The sequence below is a fragment of the Branchiostoma lanceolatum genome, chromosome 10 (genome assembly GCF_035083965.1).
Source record: "Branchiostoma lanceolatum isolate klBraLanc5 chromosome 10, klBraLanc5.hap2, whole genome shotgun sequence".
Taxonomy (NCBI): domain Eukaryota; kingdom Metazoa; phylum Chordata; class Leptocardii; order Amphioxiformes; family Branchiostomatidae; genus Branchiostoma; species Branchiostoma lanceolatum.
The window spans coordinates 5,058,606-5,077,758 of NC_089731.1; the positions used below are offsets into that span (position 1 = coordinate 5,058,606).

The 19,153-nt window shown below is 41.8% G+C and overlaps 3 protein-coding genes across 3 annotated transcripts; 1 reads left to right on the plus strand and 2 right to left on the minus strand.

Moving 5' to 3' along the window:
• Positions 1-859: 859 nt before the first annotated feature.
• Positions 860-4,682, minus strand: LOC136443755 (galactose-3-O-sulfotransferase 2-like). The gene is made up of 4 exons (XM_066441116.1): positions 4,677-4,682; positions 3,954-4,141; positions 3,339-3,471; positions 860-2,132 (listed from the first exon to the last, which is right to left on the minus strand). The coding sequence occupies exons 1-4, from the start codon at positions 4,680-4,682 to the stop codon at positions 1,089-1,091; spliced, it is 1,371 nt and encodes a 456-aa protein (XP_066297213.1). The 3' UTR covers positions 860-1,088.
• Positions 4,683-6,511: 1,829 nt separating this feature from the next.
• Positions 6,512-11,554, minus strand: LOC136443780 (probable N-acetyltransferase 16). The gene is made up of 4 exons (XM_066441144.1): positions 11,463-11,554; positions 10,993-11,169; positions 9,131-9,391; positions 6,512-8,222 (listed from the first exon to the last, which is right to left on the minus strand). Exons 1-4 carry the CDS (start codon positions 11,463-11,465, stop codon positions 7,653-7,655), a joined length of 1,011 nt encoding a protein of 336 aa, XP_066297241.1. The 5' UTR covers positions 11,466-11,554; the 3' UTR covers positions 6,512-7,652.
• Positions 11,555-14,145: 2,591 nt separating this feature from the next.
• On the plus strand, positions 14,146-19,079 carry LOC136443757 (calcium-activated potassium channel subunit beta-2-like). The gene is made up of 6 exons (XM_066441118.1): positions 14,146-14,153; positions 14,707-14,818; positions 15,681-15,888; positions 16,299-16,453; positions 16,883-17,011; positions 17,482-19,079. The coding sequence occupies exons 1-6, from the start codon at positions 14,146-14,148 to the stop codon at positions 17,767-17,769; spliced, it is 900 nt and encodes a 299-aa protein (XP_066297215.1). The 3' UTR covers positions 17,770-19,079.
• Positions 19,080-19,153: the final 74 nt, after the last annotated feature.

Consider the following 19,153-nt stretch of genomic DNA (forward strand, 5'->3'; position numbering starts at 1 on the left):
TAAAAAGCTTACGATCCTTTCAAAACGTTTGCCTCAGAATTCATAGTTGGATCTTTTGACAAGATGTTATTTGATTTCTGAAGCAATGACGCACTCCATCCATCTTATGACCACAAAGATATCTTACAGCCAATTTATAGCGCTACTGCGAGCTTAAGTGATGGAGTAGAGTCGCAGGCACGTGCACTCTGTGTATTGTAATAAGAATTTAGGCCGGACGTGGCGACCGTTATAACCCAGGGGCCATGTGCTTCCAGTCTAAAACAAAAGATTTCTCAATTATGGGCTAGTCGTTTTTGCTCTGAAAGATTTTCACTGTTTTTTCGATGGATTTATCTTCGGACATTGGACTAGGCTTACTCGTGCCTTTCTCTAGCCACGGTTCAGCGTGCCATAACAGTTGCGGTGAGTTTTGCTTCACTATGGTTGTGTCTCTTCTTGCCTGACTTGAAATGGCGGAAAATGAAACCTGTATTCCCAGTCACAAGTTTGCGAAGTTCCTACATGCACCGGACACGAGCGCCGCCTAGTTGATTTCATCAGTATCGTATAATAAAGTTTTCGGAGCGGCATCTAGTAGTCTCAAGTAGTACTGCATTTAGTTTACCAACCAATCCCTGCAGACAAGACCGACAGATTATATTGAACAGATTATGTTGAAATCCACTTGATTTCCCAAATCTAAGATTTGTCACTACAAATTGCTCTCTGTAAGTGGCCCTGTTAAAATCACGAGAGTTGTGAAATACTTGGGTTCTGTTTCACTTCGTCCTTGTCTGTCCAAAAGCGAAATGAATGGAAAATTTCTAAAACTGTGATAGCGTTGATGAAAATATACACGAGGCAACAGTAATTCCTAAACTCAACTTCTGAGTAGATTATTTTCAAAAAGAGATGATTACAACAGCATCCTATTTAAGCTTTGCCATGCTGATCAGTGTCAAAACATTGATAAGATGATAAATATTCAACAGACATTTAAGCATTATATTTCCTCCTGTTACGTGTAAGTGCCTTTGGTGACTTCTTCCGTCATCTGTTTACAACTAATAACCTTATCATCACACAACCCTTGTAGGAGTATCTGTCTACCCTTTATGTTTCTTCTTAGCCCTCTTACTTGCAATTTTCTGAAAGCTATGCTGCACTATGTCCTGCCACGTGATTGTGTAACGATTCAGCTTTTCACTTTCCTTTTTGAAATTTTTCAGCCTCCCCTGGGCATACATCGTGTAAAACAGCACTCTTCTAATCTCCACTGTGAATAGATTCAGGAGTTTGCAAAATAACGGGTCAATCTCAAACTGCGCAGACCATTTTGTTGGAGGAAAAACCTTTGGCGGGACGCTCTCTTTGGATGCGATCTCGCAGTAGCTGGCCGCGTCGGAATTAATCTGTTTGTAAGCAGCGACTTCTTCGTGTAAGTCTGGGCCTTGTCGCGATATTCTTCTCCACAGCGACGCGTTCCAGTACTCGTGTAGGGCGTAGTCTACGGCGCTGAAGTTTCTATGGTTACGGAGTGCCTGCTCTGAGGGCGGTTTTGCCTTGTATTTATACGACCTTGACAATGAAGGTCGGAGATATATGATGTCCTTAACCTCCCAGCACATAAGCCTTCGTAACATCACCATGGATTCGTCGAAATGTTCGAGAATGATGACGAAAAAGAACTCGCTTCCCGTGCTTTGAACCCAGTCGTGAATGGCGACCTTGTTGTCTGACAACCCGAGGGGGAAACCCATCTCAGTCGCCTGCCAGTTTTTGTACTTAGAGTAAGGCGTGTTTCTTCCGTCGCGATACGGCTGAGGCATCCGTCGCCAGGGGTTCAAGAGAAAATTCTCCACGGGATTGTTCGAAACAGAACCTCGAGATTTCTTCATCCGATACTTCCTCTCGATGCCGTAATGGTGGAACGTCGAAGCCAGCTGTGACACCGGGCGGCGCAAGACGGCCAGGTACACCACGTCTTCTTTCATGATGCTGTCCATGACGTCTCGGTTGTAGACGGAGTGTTCCCCCAAGACGTCGAACTTTCCTCCTTCGTTCAGGGCGTGGTAATCTTCGAGACGCAGCTGGAAGGGGTGCCCGAGCACCACAGACATGCGGGGGATCACTGCGCTCAGGTTTCGCACCTGTAGATGAAGACAAGACGCTCGTTCTCATTTAAATGTGCACATATAAGGTGCCAAACTGTCGTTTTTATGACGGCTTAAAACTTTTCTGGCTTTTCAGACAGTTTGGCACCTTATATGTGGCATATCTTAATGTCAGAAACGTGTTACTTCAAACGGTAACGCGGAAGTTACAAAATGTGTACATTTAAATGAGAACGAGCAAAGAACGAAAACTTCTTTAACCTGCCCCAAGGAGGTTAAATTGTGTATTTAACCTCCAATTTAACCTTCTTGCCTGCCCTTAGTAACAATGATGATACTATAACAATAGGATTACAATGGAAGGGAAGCATGGGGAAGAGACATGGAAACTAACTTGTTTCAAACGTATGATAACGATCTGATTGGGGCCCACTTCTTCCTTACATCGAAAGCTATCTGCCACCAAAAAATCAAGACCATAGCATGTCCAGGACAACAAACAGAAACACAAACAGACACACAGACACACGCACAGAGAGAGAGAGAGAGAGAGAGAGAAGAGAGAGAGAGAGAGAGAGAGAGAGAGAGAGAGAGAGAGAGAGAGAGAGACACACACACAGACACATCCGAGACAAAACCTCAATTTTTATAGAGACAACAACATTGATGAATAAATAAAAAGCTCTACTCTAAGATGATTCTGTGACGAGGCGACTAGATGGCGAATTAGTTAAAGTTGTTAAAACCATAAGGTGTATAGGGCGGTGCCCATCCCCGTTTCATAGCCCTGGGGCCACAATGTGGTGCAATCACCGCAGCAGGGGGCTAGTCCACTGGCAGTGGAGTGTGTTTAACTTCCATACTGTTTCATAAGTATGTAACATAAGTATGTAACATTTTTATAAAGTCTTTTGTATGACTCATTGGGCCTCTTGTCCAGAGGTGTCGTACCCGGGAGTTGAACTCGGGCCTTCTGGTTCCAACTAATCAGAACCAGATGTGGTAAGTAACAGAAGCGCAGACCATTACACCACAGGGACACCCCAGATGGCGAATTAAAAGACTAGAAAAGTAGGAGGAAATGGAAGAGAGGGAGCGAAAGAGCTGTAGAGGAGAGGTGACTTACAGGGTGATAAGACGATTCTTGTAAAAGGAAATTAAAGAAATGAAATCATTTGAAAATCTTTGAGTAACACTGTACGATCATTTTCAAAATTATCAAGTGAAAACCACCCCACGTACCACGGCCAGCCTGTGCATGATGGAGAGCGCAGTGGTACCGCCGGCTTTGTGTACCTTGATGAAAACAAACGTGGTACGAGGTGACGTACAAGTCTCACCAGGTCTCTGGGACTGTCGGTTTGTACTGGCGAGCCTGGAACAACAACAAAAAAACAACATCTCTATCAAATTAAAACACTTGCGCGAGGCTTAAAATGAATAGCTTTGTCAGAGTACTTATAGATACACATAGTTTGTTTGTTTAAAAGCTATAACTTGGTTATGGTCATTGTACTTATAGATACACATAGTAATTATGTAACCCGTGTTGTTGGTAGGTCTCCAAAAGAAACAGTAATGAGTTTGTAGTCTTTTTTTTCCATTCAGGTATCTTCGTTCAAATTTTGAACTTTCGCTGTTTGGCTTATACGTAATGAAGTCAATGTGTTCCATCATGTAATTTTGACGCCATGCCTACTCAAAAGTGATCGTGATTACAGATGATTACAAACGATACAATCATGCCCCAAGCCTATACGGTACACGTGGCCACATTTTGGTTCGGACGTGTATAGCAATATTTAAAAGTGACACAGATGTGTGTTCCTTGCAAAAATAAAATCATGGACTACAAACCATCTGCTTACACGTCCATAGCCCAGTTCTCCTGTGGTCTGACACTGCCGTACACTCCTCGCTGACGAAGCAAGTTGTTTCCGAACACCAGACAAGTTGTGCGTGGTGCCATTGAGGTGCCAGATGTAGTAACCAATCAGAACGCAGCTGTTCAAGACAAGGAGTAGAAACAACTGGCTCTTGTTCATCTGCAAAAAAAAATGGAAAAAAGGTGAAAAATCAGATAGTGATTAATAAGTATTTATACCGTCAAAGCGTGACTCGATTAATACTCGAAGATCCATGGTTATTGCAACAACCTTTCTTGTAGTTTCAGAGACAACCACAACTATATCACCGCGTCTTCGTAAGTAATGTCGTCAACAGTAACCACTTGTAGTCTATTACTACGCTAGGACAAAATGACTACCCGATTAGGTTGACTTGAGATTTACTAAATATACACGATCAGGGTAGCGAAACAACGTGGTTCTCTTTAATCGCAGTGCCACCCTTGTTCATGTGTAGCATCACTCTACAGTAAGGGAAGACACGATACATTTGACTTTAAACATGAAATTCAAAAGTAAACCTACGGGTTGAGAGTGTGTCAAGACATGTCAGCTCTAACGTTGATTTAGAAATACCTGCGCACTTGCAATTTCACAAGAGCAGACGGAAACATTACCTTGAATTCTCTGCGAAGTTATGGCCGTGTGTGTTTGTGTTTACACGTCATCTCACCGACATATGACACTAGCTGGTCGAACAAGTTTTAGCTTGACCCTCTCAGTACAAAGGTGAGAGGTCAAATTTTGCGTCTCATTACGCAATTCGTGTTGCTTACAATACCAATGGGGCTAAATCGTCTCGCAGGTACTAATAAACAGTGGTACCAAATCTGTAACATCAAACCATAAACTCTAAAACAGGACCATATACCTCAGCTATGTAAATGTGGGTCATAAATGATACGGCTGATTTTATCCAAAGTATGACATCCTTCAAATCTTCAAATCTTGTTTGAACCAACATCACAGAAGTAACATATACATGTACATGGCGCCACCGACCTTGTGTCATTGGGGAAAAGGCACTTTACACGACTTTCCCCACTCCAGCCAAGTGTAAAAAATGGCTACATTATGTTTGTGGGTCACGACATCAGCAATAGCTGCCTGTGTCTCACGTGTATTGCACCGTTGCAATTTCAATAAGATAAAAATATACATGTACATGCACTTCTGAATTGCGTTGATCTTACATATAACATACCTATGTACACAATATAACATAACAACAAACTACGACGCAGACTACAATTGACTGTTGTACAGACGGATGGTATAGTGAAGGAAAGAGTTGTACAGTCTGTTCGTCCTGGCTAAGGGGACACTGATTCGGCCAGAGTTCCTTAGAGACCTTCCAGTGCCCACCGATCTAACATCTGGAACCAGATCGTGCAACGGGTGGTCTGAATTGAGCATGCACTTAAACAATCTGAGAGCAGCAAGCTCACGTCTCTCCTTCAAAGTTGGAAGGGTTGGAAGACTCCTCCTTCCACCAAGAGATATGATCCTTAAGGCTCTTCTCTGAACCCTTTCCATTGCCAGTTCTTGTTGTCTGCTGCAGCCGACCAGGAGTACATGTCCATACTCAAGCACAGGCCTGACCAGGGCTGTATACACTTGAAGAAGGTCGGACACGCTCATGCCTTGTTTGGTGAGGAGTCTAAGGTAATGAAGTCTCCGCGAGGCTTTGGTTACCATTGAATTTACCTGCTCACTGAAAGTGAGAACTTTATCCAGAATGAACCCAAGTCCCTTAGCCGAGTCTACAACAGGCACTGGTTCTCCCCCAAGGGTCAATGCAGGTGGCACAGGAACACGCTTGCAAAAACATATGTGGAGCATCCTTGAAAGATTGCTGAAACAGTTGGAAATCTTAAAGTCCCATCTATGTGTGTGTGTGTGTGTGTGTGTGTGTGTGTGTGTGTTTGTGTTTGAACAGCTTAACTCTAAGGCCTAAATGGACTGCCTTCATATTTGGTACGTGGGTAGGACTTGGTGAGACCTAGAAATGATTACATTTTGGGCCCCCTAGCGACTTGTTACGGTACTGCAGTGGGACTTCCTGATTCGATATCTTGTGTTCTGGATATGCCATAGTCGTGATTTTGGAGTGGTAGATCGCTCTTGGGGCCGAGAGTAAGTGATGTAAATTTGGGCCCCCTACGGGCTTTTTTAGCCGGTTTTGTTTGAGACTCCGAAAGAGAATAACTCAAGAAGGGGTTGATGGATCCTCATGATTTTTTGTTATGAAGAATTGAACACCACGGGACGTCTGCTACTTTCCTAGTTACCATGATGACAGCCGTCTGGTCCAGGTCATTGACCTTATTTGTTTTGAGAAGAATAGGAAGAGGAAGAAAGAAAGTAAAAACAATATGTTTCCCTTCCGTGACATGGTACCGACTGGAGGGTCTATGCCGAGAGCAGACCAGCCTGGCGAGCCCTATGCATGTCTGCAGCCGCCATGCAACAGACACTGATGCCAGCGAACGATTGAGTAACATGGTATGTTGTATAGAAGAAGCTTTATTGACACGACAACAAGTAGAGTGACCTTCCTGCGGTCAACTACAAAGTACAAAATAGAAATATAAGTTAAAACTTAGAATTCTACTTTCAAAGTAACAAAGTTGGAAACGAAATCGACTCCTGCAGTTCCACTTATCCGTAGCTACATAACTACGTGCAACGTAATAATCACACGTTATTTCATCAGGAATAGAGACTCATGTTAATCTATACTCCGCATTTGATTAAAAATCTCACAGCCAACGACTATAGCCGCATATGTTCTCCCGTGTGAGGCAACTTGTACATCTACATCTACATTTCGATACCCCCAAATAGCCCCTTCAGGGGAAAAGTATGGGGGGAGGGAGTTGAGGTCCCGAGCTAAGGCGGGCAGGCCTCCAGCCTGGCACGGAACTACTCAACGGTGGGAGCCGTCGCAACCGTGCCAGGCAGGGTATTCCACTGTAGGATACTACGGGGAAAGAAGGAGTGTTTATATGTATCGGTTCTTGCGTGGATGGTGTAAAACTTGAGGTCGTGGCTACCCCGGGTGCGCCCCTGGGCTGGTTTCAGCAAACTGTAAGTATCTATGTTAATATGGTTGTTAACAAGTTTGTAGAAGAAGGTGAGGCGGGCGATCCTCCTCCTTTCAGAGAGAAGGGGCCACTGCCGGTCGTTGAGCATTTGTGTCACGCTGCTAGTCCGCCGGAAGTCATTTAGAGTCAACTTCATCTTTCTTTAAATCTAGTGGAATACACTTATACCTCCATGCAAAAATAAACTGCGAATATCAGCATATTTAGCTGTACAGTAGACATGCAACGCCTCACTGTGTCTGCTATCGATATTATGTAGTTTAGAATGTAAGTGTAGATTACACTTCGCCTTACCTTACACCTGTTACAATTGGTTTGCAATGAACTTTGAATTGACTTGACTTGTAGTTATGGAAAACAGAAATTGAATAGATATGGAAGAATTTAAATATTGCAAACACAAAATATCAATGTTGATATTAGAATTAAATGACTATGGACCGTCTAAAATAAAATGTCGAACAAGAAATATGACAATCTTAACAGTGTGATATTATTTGTACAACTTTTCTTCTTTTCACCACATCATCAGTGCTTTCTGCCTAGTACTTAGCTTTGTTTCCAACAGCAGCTTTAAGTAAGGTGGTGAAATCTGTTTCATACAGAGTATAGGTGTGATCGTGGGGCAGGTGACTGAGGGTCAGATTTTCTACGCAATATTTCATCACTGTTTCCTTCAAAGTCTGGTCTATCACCATGATACAGAAGGTTATCATGCCTGTATACTGACTACAGGCGTTCTTCACGTGGTTTATGATGTGGGCCTTACATAAAGCCTCGTCCCTACAGTGTATGTCTATGTGATACATCCTGCCTCGGGGAGTCATGTAACTCCCGCCGAAACTAAGACTCTTGGCGACCGGTTCGGTCGGGTCGACAAGGATGTAGCAGCCCGCTTCTACAAACTTCTTCATATTGGCCTCAGAAATACTGTACGGATCCCAGTCAACAAGTACGTGGCCTTCAGGCAGGACGACAGCTGAGAAGGCGGGCGGCAGCAGGCGGTGGAGGTCGGGAGGCTGGTACGGGGTGAGCGGTGGAAGGTAGGTCGTGTTGCTTGATGTGAGACTACTCGGAATGGCAGACACGTCAGACTGAAAGTACATTACATCCTGAAAAGGAAAGGACATAACTAAAATCGCAACCAACACTCGTGCGTCCTTTATATACGGGTAACACGACAAAACACATTCCACTAGACCTCATACAGTAACGCTTATCCTTCTTGGTCACCCATTCTTTGGGAACCATGCATCATCACAATTAAGGGAGCACACCCCAGTTTAATTGTGGTTTCAATTCAAGGCTGCACCGCGATCCTCTAGTCTAGCTACCGTCTCTTCCCGGAAATCATGGGATGAAAGTATATCTCTTCCGCTACAAGACCAATTGAATTTTGTTTCTTCAACCTCTCTAATTTTGGTGAATTAGAAGAAGACAACATTATTTCCACGTCAAAAATGATGCGCAAAACTTGGCGTTCTCGCGTAGGCAAAAACTTGAAAAATCAGAAACGACTGATGTTGTCAGAGAGAGGAAAACCTAGCGTATAATCGAGCTAATTATAAAGAAAATTCTAGTACTTACTAATAGGTTTCCACGGCGCGAGGCATAGAAAACTCTTCCCACAGAACACTACAAAGGTCAATCTCGGGTGAAGGGACACCTCACTATCAACGCGGATGAATAAAACCCGATCTAGTTCTGAAGTGGTGCAGGGTTTACAATCACATAATACACATGGTCAACACATACATATTTGTTCCACACTTGCATTTTGTGGCACTGTCGCAAGGGTTTGGGCGGCTACCATTCGGCGCCACCTGGTGACCTCAATACGACCTTCCCCAACCTGGCAGGTACCCATTCACACCTGGGTGGAGTGAGGCAAGTCGTGTAAAGTGCCTTTCCAAAGGGCACAAGATCGGTGACATGACAGGATTCGAACCCAGGACCACTTGGTTCTGAGCCGAACGCTCTGCCATTACACCACATAACCCACATGATAATATGTACTTACAAAGTTGCACTTCTCCTTGTCCTTAGTGAACCCCAAGTGCCGCAGGACAAGTTTGCGAGCATCCATCCGGCCAGCTTCAACAACACCTTGTACCAAAGTTGCCGGCGTACATCGCTGGAGTAGGAAATCCTTGAAAAGCATCGGAGTGACCTGTCTCATGCGACGAGAGGCACCCATTCCTTTATATTTGGGGTTTTGACGAGCGGTTTTCACCAGTAGAGCTTCACCATCGTCGTTAAACATGTAAACGCTGATCGCTACCTGCATGGAATAGTCTTTTGTGAGTGGTGTACACAGTGGATATTTGTCCAATAATGTGCTAACGTTGGGTAACATAAATTCGGGATTTTTCCGATAATGGTTGACTGAAATCAATCTAGCAGAACAATAAACCATCCTTTTTTTCTATTATTCTGTCAGTATCATGTACTATCTTTGCACTAATCATATATATGGTAGATTTTGTCTCTAGTCGTGCTGACACCATAATATTTCAACTTGAAACTATCGTCCGCCGCACGAACAATGACGGTGCTGTCGGACAGGGGGGCACATTAATTCGGGAGAGAAGATTCGTCTTGAATATCTTACCGCTAATCACAGCTAAATACAGCAGCTATTCGTTCCATCCTTGGCTTGAGGAGAGTGCTATGGATATAGACGTGTCCAAGTAAAAAAAAATACACGAAAAAACGGCCGTACCGCACGCATCAGGCCTTCGGGAACAACCCGTGTGTTGAGTCGGTAGAACGTCACTCAAAGTTCACCCCCACCGTCATGGAAATTTGTACATTATTCATCGGGGCGTTAGCTGGATGCCGTAGAAATGGTAATACTACTATGTCCATGTGTTTCTGCTTGTGCTAAGAGCAAACTTTGAGGAAAATATCGCCATCAGTCCACTATCACACGCAACATTTGGACAAAAAAAGTGTTCCTCGCAAACGTTTGTCGTCTGCCGAATAGCAGGATTCTGGGTAACGAATATGGCGGCGGGAAAATTGACCGTAGTGCCGTAGCCTTTGGTTGTAGCAACAAAGAGGCGTTTTGATGATTAATCACACTTAGAGTCCAGTTGTAGGTTAGCAAAAGAGATTCTAATAAGTTGTATTGTAAATAATTGTGTTTAGCAGGAAGCGGATGTGACATTTGTCTTATAAACCAGCGAACAACTATGTACATATAATTCTCCCACGAAGCCCTCAGACTGTGATAATAAGGGACGGAGAGTTTTTGACGTAGCCAACTTCTAATGCATGGTTATCGAAGCTTTTCAGACAGTGTTCTGAATGCGTTAGTCTGTCAAGTTTGCATTTCTAGCGGTATTACTGATGTTGCATCTAGCACATATCCCTAAACACCCCGTTTTCGAAAAATCCCGAATTTAAGTACCCCGCGAATTTATGTTACCCAACGTTATACATGTACTACAACACAAAAACCGATAACGACGTCCTGTACTTTGTTAATGTGAGAATGTCTACAATCACGTTTTAATCTGAGTCATAATTTTGTGTTGTTTCCTTTCCTTTTTGTGTATCCCCATGTTGAAACTGTTCGGCTGTGACATCTATATCTGCGGTTACAATTTGCATCGGTTGACGATTTGTACCACGCATGCGCGAGGTCAATGTAGAGATCCCTTGCTTGCAAACAATTCTTGTCCAGACCATGCTTAATACATGTACATTGTATAGACGTGTTTTTATGCCTCAGTGGCCTTCAACTTCAACATAATGTCCAAAGTACATCAGCCTGAATGCGCATTTTAAATCGGGAACTGGTTCGTCATCTCAGATCAAGCCCCAGCCCAAAAAGTCTAATATCGTATATGAGTAGATAAGATTTTGCAGTGTACTTACCAAGCTGTCGCTTTTTTCAGTTACAATCACGAAAACGTCCGGATCATCCACATACTGGTGAAACTTGGCTGGCAGGTAGTCGAAACCGTCACGGAAGGTGTCTATAGACGCCATTTTCATCACCGCCTCGTAGTCGTCATGCTTCGCTTCTCTCAATTTAAACGGATTGCCGTCGTCCTGCGATATGAGGTTTCAGTAGAGATCACTAAGATTTTTCAATGCTTTGTCGGTATAACTGATATTTGATCTTATAAGGACTACTTTCCAATCATTAACTGTAGATCCTACGGCGTACTGTAGTAGACCATTTTAGAAGGCGGAAGTAAAAGGTTTGTCTACTACCATGGTCCTAGACGCCCTAATAATGTCCCTGATCGACGCTTTAAAAGCAGTTACTCATGGATGTCTAACCTTCATCGACGTATAGAGGTGACTTTGCAGAGGAAAATGTTTGACAAGCCTCCACTTACCATCGTACTTCTCTGTGCGGCTTGTTTACTGTTAGGTTGCCGCCACCCTTCGCCGTTATGGACACCTCACGGACGATTTGCGTCCTGCACCTTGACCTATAACTTGAACTTTGAACCCTACTCACTATTGTTATAGACGACTTTCGTCCTGCTTTATTCTGCGTGTATTTTGAGCAGAGCCCTGCATGGTGTGAATTTTAGTCACTAATGTATATAATCCAAACAACGTAACAGACCAAGACATTTGAAGAGTTCACCACCCTCGAATCACAATCTAGAAGAGGTGTTTACGCACTACAAGATTGCACAACGCCACCTACCGACTTAAGGGCGACTTGGAAGGAACGGGAAAAGTCAAAAGGCATCTTTTGGAACAGCCATTGTCTAAGGCGTAATAACTTAGATGTGATTGTATAAAACATTCGAAGTGTTTACTCTTTTGTTTCTACACTTTAATTCATTTTTGTAAATCATCTTGTTTGAGAAAAATGGGGTAGGAGTCTTTTAGATCATATTGGTCTCAACTTTCCCCAGCACCATGTATTTTGATTAGTTATATGTATGTATTTTTTTCTTTTTACCTGTGCGAAATAAAACTAAAAAATAGAAATAAGAAAGTGACCCTATTTTACGTCGGTAAGACAAGTTGCTTACTTTCGCAATATGAAATGCTCTACTAAATTGATAAAGTACGGAGTAGGTGATTGTTTTCTACAATAAAGAGAAAACAATTTTTTCCAACTCCATACTGCACTGTAATCAAAGGAGTCCTAAACTCCAGAAGGGGGTTGTCATTTTCCAATAACTTATGTATAAATACGTTATCAGCTGAATGTTTACAGAATTTCATTTGTGGTGAATGAGGTGACGTGAGTGTGATATTCAATAAGACCGTGCAAACCTTCCCATGTATTCCCTATAAGTATACCATTAGACACGTCCTTCAGCGTGAATATTTTCGATATAAATGAGGGGCGGTAAGCACACCAAGACGGCCAATTGTTTATAAGATATCAAAGAACAAAAAAAATATGACTTTTTCTTATCGCCCCTGATATCAAAGTTTGTAACCCACCTATTTCAGGCCCCGTACATCGTGTTTAGCCATAGGCTGAGATCACTTAATTTAACTAGGGTACATTAGAAGAATGCTGAATGCTTTTGATGTGCACGGAATTTGTGGACACTTAATAGTATACTGTGAAGTACATGTAATAGATTCTACATTTTTTTGTAATTTCATATCTTCTTTGACTTTGGAATTGACCTTGGCATTCAACGATATTAGTATCCATTCTCCGAAATGTGTTTTTTTGTGCAGTTAACGGCATACGACGTGTATCTGCTCATTTTGCAGCTATTTTGTACGATTTAAAGGTACGACTTACAGTATGTTTCAAAACTTTTTGTTTGTTTTGGAAACGGCCGAAAATTGATGCGCGCGTGGATGCCATCTACATAATCAAATCAACATGGCCTGACGGGAGCGAGAAAAACATAACAAATTTGTCTTTCAACATCTGCTTGGAGTTTAGACATCTGGAGATGATACTCTGTATTAAGCAGATGATCTATATGGTATTACAAGTGAATAAATGCGATTGTAGGAATAATGGTTTTAATATGATAGATATCATAGCATGGTATTATAAGGTAAGACCGGCGTGTTTGTAAATAATTCAGAAGCTCTCTAGTACTCTGTGACGGCCTGATGTTGTGATATATTGTTGTCAGGTTAAGTCAGTGACCTTAAGTCACGTAATCTTATTATCAAGATCTCGTGTTGCAAGCCGGTCGTTCTGGTATATCTGGGAGGGACCGGGCGTGATCTATGTGGCTGTCTATTTATATTTTGTTTGTGCTGTCAATGGCATTATATTATTCTTGGTGCTACTGATTGAATACTCGTTGAAGAGATATTTAGACCAATTGAAGTAAAAACATTAAGTAAATCATTAACATTAAGAATATCATAACATATGGTGTATACGTTATTTTGTGACGGTTTATTTGACTTATGTGCCATACATTTTTTTTTATTTTATATTTGTTATTTGAAAATTGATTGAAAAATTTTTTTTTTTTTGAAGTATATTAGAACAGCTTGTCAGCAAGTTCGAGCTATACCGTACTCATAATGGTTCGGCCATGCACCTTTTAAAGCATAGAGTGTTCTGATTGACTAGTAAGTGAAAACATTCAAAAGCTTAACATATTGTGTTTTTAGCATAATTTATTTACATTATGATTTCTGAGGCGTTTGATTGTGTATATCCATGGGTATGATATTTCTATGGTCACTGATTGGTCAGTTTCCTGGTCCTATTTGCCTTTTTTTTCGCAAAATAATGTAATTAGGCCAGGGGAAATTAATGTTGAGTTTCCGATTGCGGTCTCCTTTTTTTAGGTTTCGGCCAAAATGATAATAGTACAACAAATACAGTTTGGCACCGTGAAACTGCACAGGGAATTGGTATTTTCAACATGATACAGACATATACATCGTACAAGCACAAGTATGTTGATAAACTGAACATAGAAGTACAATGTTTACTTCGCATTCTTACACCAACACCAAATTAGCCTCCATAGCAGGCTCCCTACGGGCAAAATGGTTTCAGGCTGACTGATGGTTTAATACGGGCTGGCTGCCGCTGAAAAGGTGTACTATAAGCCCCTCAAAATGGCCCGGTAGAGCCTGCTATTGAGGCTACACGTACATCAAATAGACAAAAGACAATAGACGACCCATAGCGCGTCGACCCTGAGTCAGGCGACCTACAGAACTTTGAAGAACTTGATAATAACAAAACCGAGCCAAAATTATGATTTCTGAGACTTTTAGAATTCATATGAAGAGGACCACTTGACTTGCTCTATTTTACATGAACTATTTACGCAAATGTAGATATAATCGAAGTGGAGGTGGTCAATATAACCCCCGGGTTACAAACAAAACGACCTACAGAGCGATATCCGAGTAGCCGGCAATCGACCGGCAGAGCGTTGATACCGTCACAGTCACAAGACAAACACTCCTTGACGATGATGACGAGGCCATCGGAGCATGCTATCCTGAGACAGATACAAGTAAATGATATCACAAACAACTGCTACATGTACAGACTACTACCAAACATATTGAGGTTTAGAAACTTTGACCAAATCGTACAGATTTGAGTATTGAATGCGCGGACTGAGCCTACTTATTGAGCCTGACCTATGACCGTAACCACATCAACAGGTCTGACGTCATCAGGCAGTTAAAAGCAGCACCCGCAGCTGACGGTGAGTCACAGCTGTACGCAGAACAGCGAAGTCTGCACGTTTTTGAACCTATTGCTGTGGAATTGATAGTAAGCTTCATTTTCAGTACTCCACACACACACGCTCTTTTTAAATAGCCTGAATGGCTCTACGTTTGTAACGTTTCATGTATCTTTTGTATGTAACGTTAGCTCTTCTTACCACAAAATGTGTTCTACAGGTCGCCTGGCTAGCTCAGGGATCGCTCTATCGGTCATTCTGATATAGCTGGGAGGAGGGCGTGACAGGTGACTGTCTATCTGTATTTTGTTTGAGCTTCCACTATATATCATGACCTTGATAGACCGATTGACGTAAAACAAAAAGGTGTATTTTACGTATCAGAAACCTCTTGTTATTCATGTGCATGCGAAACGTCGAACTGACTGCGACACCTGAGATTTTACAGTAAACATGTTCATTCTACATGTGAATGGTGGGGTATCTTGTTATCAAAGAAAACACAATTTCATATATCGAATGGCGTTGCCTTTGTTTTTCTGGCCAATGTGTGATCACATATTATTCACACGCCATTTCCCTATAAACGCTGACATTTTTTTAGGTCACGCGAAGTTCGCATAATGATCGTGTGTAAAAATAGTATGATAAGCAACGCTACTCACATACTATCTGCCAGTCTTCTAATTCTCATTCCTAGGCAACTTTACATCAAGTGCTGTTGTCTCCCATTTCGAGACAACCTCAGCACGGTCACAGTGACTTAAATAACTGGGAAGGAATTTAGTTTGGGTGCATTGTCTTCATCCATGTTTGTAACCTAAGGTGGGAAAATACAACAACAGAATCCACAGGGAGGACCTGTTTATTACTCAGAGTAGAATTGTTGACTCAAGCTTCTCAACTTTGCAACCCACATTCCATATTAAATGATGCTGTTTGTCTTTCCAGAAACACACGATGCGTACATGTTCTACGACGGGCGGCCGCCGGGCCCACGGCAAGTACACTTGTTATGTTATCGTGGCTTGGATCATGTTGGGTTGTTGTTTGGGTGCGATGATCACCTGTGGCGTCATCATCGTCAAGCCGATCCACGAAACGAACTCTCTGGCGTTCAAGGGGACGACCTGCACCACAACCGCCGCTAACCTTACTGGTAAGTGTCCTTCTACACATTTCCTACAATTGCTTAAGCTTCTCCATGAACTTGTACGTCGGCTTATGTGCTAGTAAAACTAGTAGGGCCTAGGGAAACACGGTGGGTTTGCGGGTACCTGACTGACCATAGCAAAAACCTTAGCCTTTGGGGGAGGGGGGAGGGGGGGTGCTGTTATATTCGATCTGTTCTCTGAGTGATGACTTCTTGTATTTTACGATGTACGTTTGTTGTGTCATGTTCTATTGGCTTTGTTGTTCATCTTTGTTTTTTCATATGAGCCATGGGGCTGAAATAATCTTTAAAATGGAAACAAAGAGCTGCATGATTCATTAACGTGAAGGGAGCTTCTCTAAAATCTCTTTTAACTTCTTAAAACACACTCATAAGCATCCTTTATTTTTCCTCAGGTGAGGACATTGACTGTAAGTGCGGTAAGGACTGCCACTCGGAATACCCCTGTCTGCGCATGACTGTGTCGTATGCTGATGAGGACGGCACCACATACAGCGGTGTGCTGTTCGAAAGTGATAAAAGACTGATGCATGATGGACACAGAGACGAGGTAAATAACTACTATTGTAATTCCACCAACTTAGGTAACGTTACATATTTCCGACACAATGCATCTCCAAGTCCAACAGATCTCTAACCCAACGGCCCCCAGGATAATGCACTCATGTACAAAACAAAAATGTATTTCTTAACTTTGCATACCTGGGGTTGCAGCACTACTCAAACCCGCTATTTTTCAAGGTGGCAGATTTATGTAACCAGGCGGATTAATGTTAATGTAGGTTACCTATCTTATGCATGTGCACAGGCTGACTCATGCGCAAAGGGTCCATTTTATACCACTCTGGCTTCTAGCCTATATAAGACTTGCACAAGCCCCTTTCTCGGAAATGTAGGTTGAATGTTATATTGATGGGACAGTGCTAGTAAATTTGAATAAATAAATAAAACCCTGACATTACCGAATCTTCGTCTGCAGGATGTACAGTGTGTGACGGCACCATGTGACCGCAGCAGGAGAGACAACAAGGACCAAGTCTTGGAATTCCAAGACACCTACAATGTTGGGGAATCCTACACGTGTCTATACAATCCTGACAACACCGAGGTTAGTGTTTACGTTGTAGATATATTGATATTTTTCTATTAAAATCAACATAGCAGCACATGGTAGACGATGTAGACAATACTGAATTGTGTTGATTCAATAACATTTTATCGAATCCCTTGTTAATGTGCGAGAAGTGTCTTTTTTTAAATATTGTAACGTCTTATAGCTTTATATTCATGTATCTTATTCTATGTGGCTCTCCAAGTATGGGAGAATAAAGGATGGAAAGAATGAATACATAGATAAATACTTCTCCTTTTTAATACAGTGCTAAACTTTCTTCCAATACTAAGGCATTCATGGAAGAAAGTTTAGCATTGTATTATGATTACTGCCAACACAGATGAGCTTCCATGATCCTTTTTTTTGTTCTTTTCAAGAGTTCCATGTGAGTGTATGAGACCGTATACGGATGGCAAGCCGAAAACTAATGTTGCACTGTTTCATTTTGTCCCTTCTTCTTGCAGCAAGTCCTGCTGAAGAGACTGTTCACGTGGAACGACATGTTCCACTCCATGCTGTGGAGCACACTCGGATTCGTCTTCTTTTCCGCCCTCCTCGTCTATTCCATCATCAAGTGTAGGAGTGAACGCGCGAAGATGTGTACCATACCGGTAGCAAGTCCAGGTGCACAGACGGCACGGCCCGGGCACTTCCTCCCTCCTCCATACCCGGGTGGACAGACCGCATACCCTCAGCCTCCGCCCTACAGCGTCATCGACTCCAAGGACGAGAAGGGGTTGACCTTCAACTGAATCTAACCTCCATTAACATTAATCTGCCGGGATACATAAATCCGCCACTTCGAAAAAAAGTGGGTTTGATAGATCTGTAGATCTGTTTGGACATTCAGGGTGGCGGAATTATGTACTCTGGTGGAATTATGTTAGTAGACGTTACAGATCTCTGACAATCTGCGCTATCAAACCAATCAGTATAACATGTAATTAGTATTCTCTGTTGCTGTTTCAGTAGCCTGGATAGCCAGGGTTGATATAAGTGCGTGTCGATATAAACATGCTTTTTGATTACATGTACTATATCATTTTATTCTTTATCAATATGTGGTTATAAGCTGTCATAGTATTCCTGTGATACTTGCGAATGCCTACTAGATAGCCCAATCTAAAAACGTATAAACATGAAGGATTTGCAAATTTTGCATTCGTAAGATGGCTACAAAACTGCATCAGGAAGATGTAGATTATATTTTCACATAAAATGATAACCTACTCCGAAAACGTAAAGGATTTGAAAGTCTGTACTTTTTCATGATATCGCTACGGACACTGCCTTAAGAAGCTGTTCACCTAAGCTAATTTTCTAACGTTTCGAAACTCTGTATCTGTGTATATAGTTGTATGTATATAATCATGAGAATACTGGTGTTGGAGCTGTTATGTTTTATTACTCACAGAGTCTTTCATCTTAATTGGAGGCGTACGATAGATCAAAATAAGTCATTTGCTACGTTTAACAGTTCATGCATTACTTGAACATAATATTATCTTTCTGTTCACATGTTGTTGTTGTTGTTTTAAGTCAAGCTACTAGCAGTTACAACATTACAGAGGTTTGAAATAGAATGTTGATTTTGCACTTGTACAGCTATGTTGCATTTGCTTCCTGATATACACAGTCGGTGGAATATACTATTCAATGCTATGGGCTGCTGTCCTGTAAGAATGATTGTATTGTAGCACTGATAAGATATTCAAATAGAATGGAGAATGGAATTGGTATGATATGCATTGTATAATTAAAACCTATGCATGCCTGATTATTCCATTCTCCCATTTCATTTGAGAAATGAAGGGCCTGAATAGGAACTAATCACAACATGCATAGCATTTCTCTATTGCATTTACTTTGATTTGTTGCTCCAACGGTGGTGCAGTGACAATACAATTGATTGCATTTTTTTTAAGAACATATCAGACACATGTACAAATCAGAAGAATTATACGCAGTGGACTTATAATTTTAGCAGTTGTAAGCTTTCATATAAAAACCTGTGTATTTGTTGTCATATTGTGGAAATAAAGGTCTATTCGTGGTGATACAATGTCGTCGTTAATATTACCTTTCATATCGATTGGTATGGGTACTATGCTTGATGTCTTGAAAAAAAACATTATA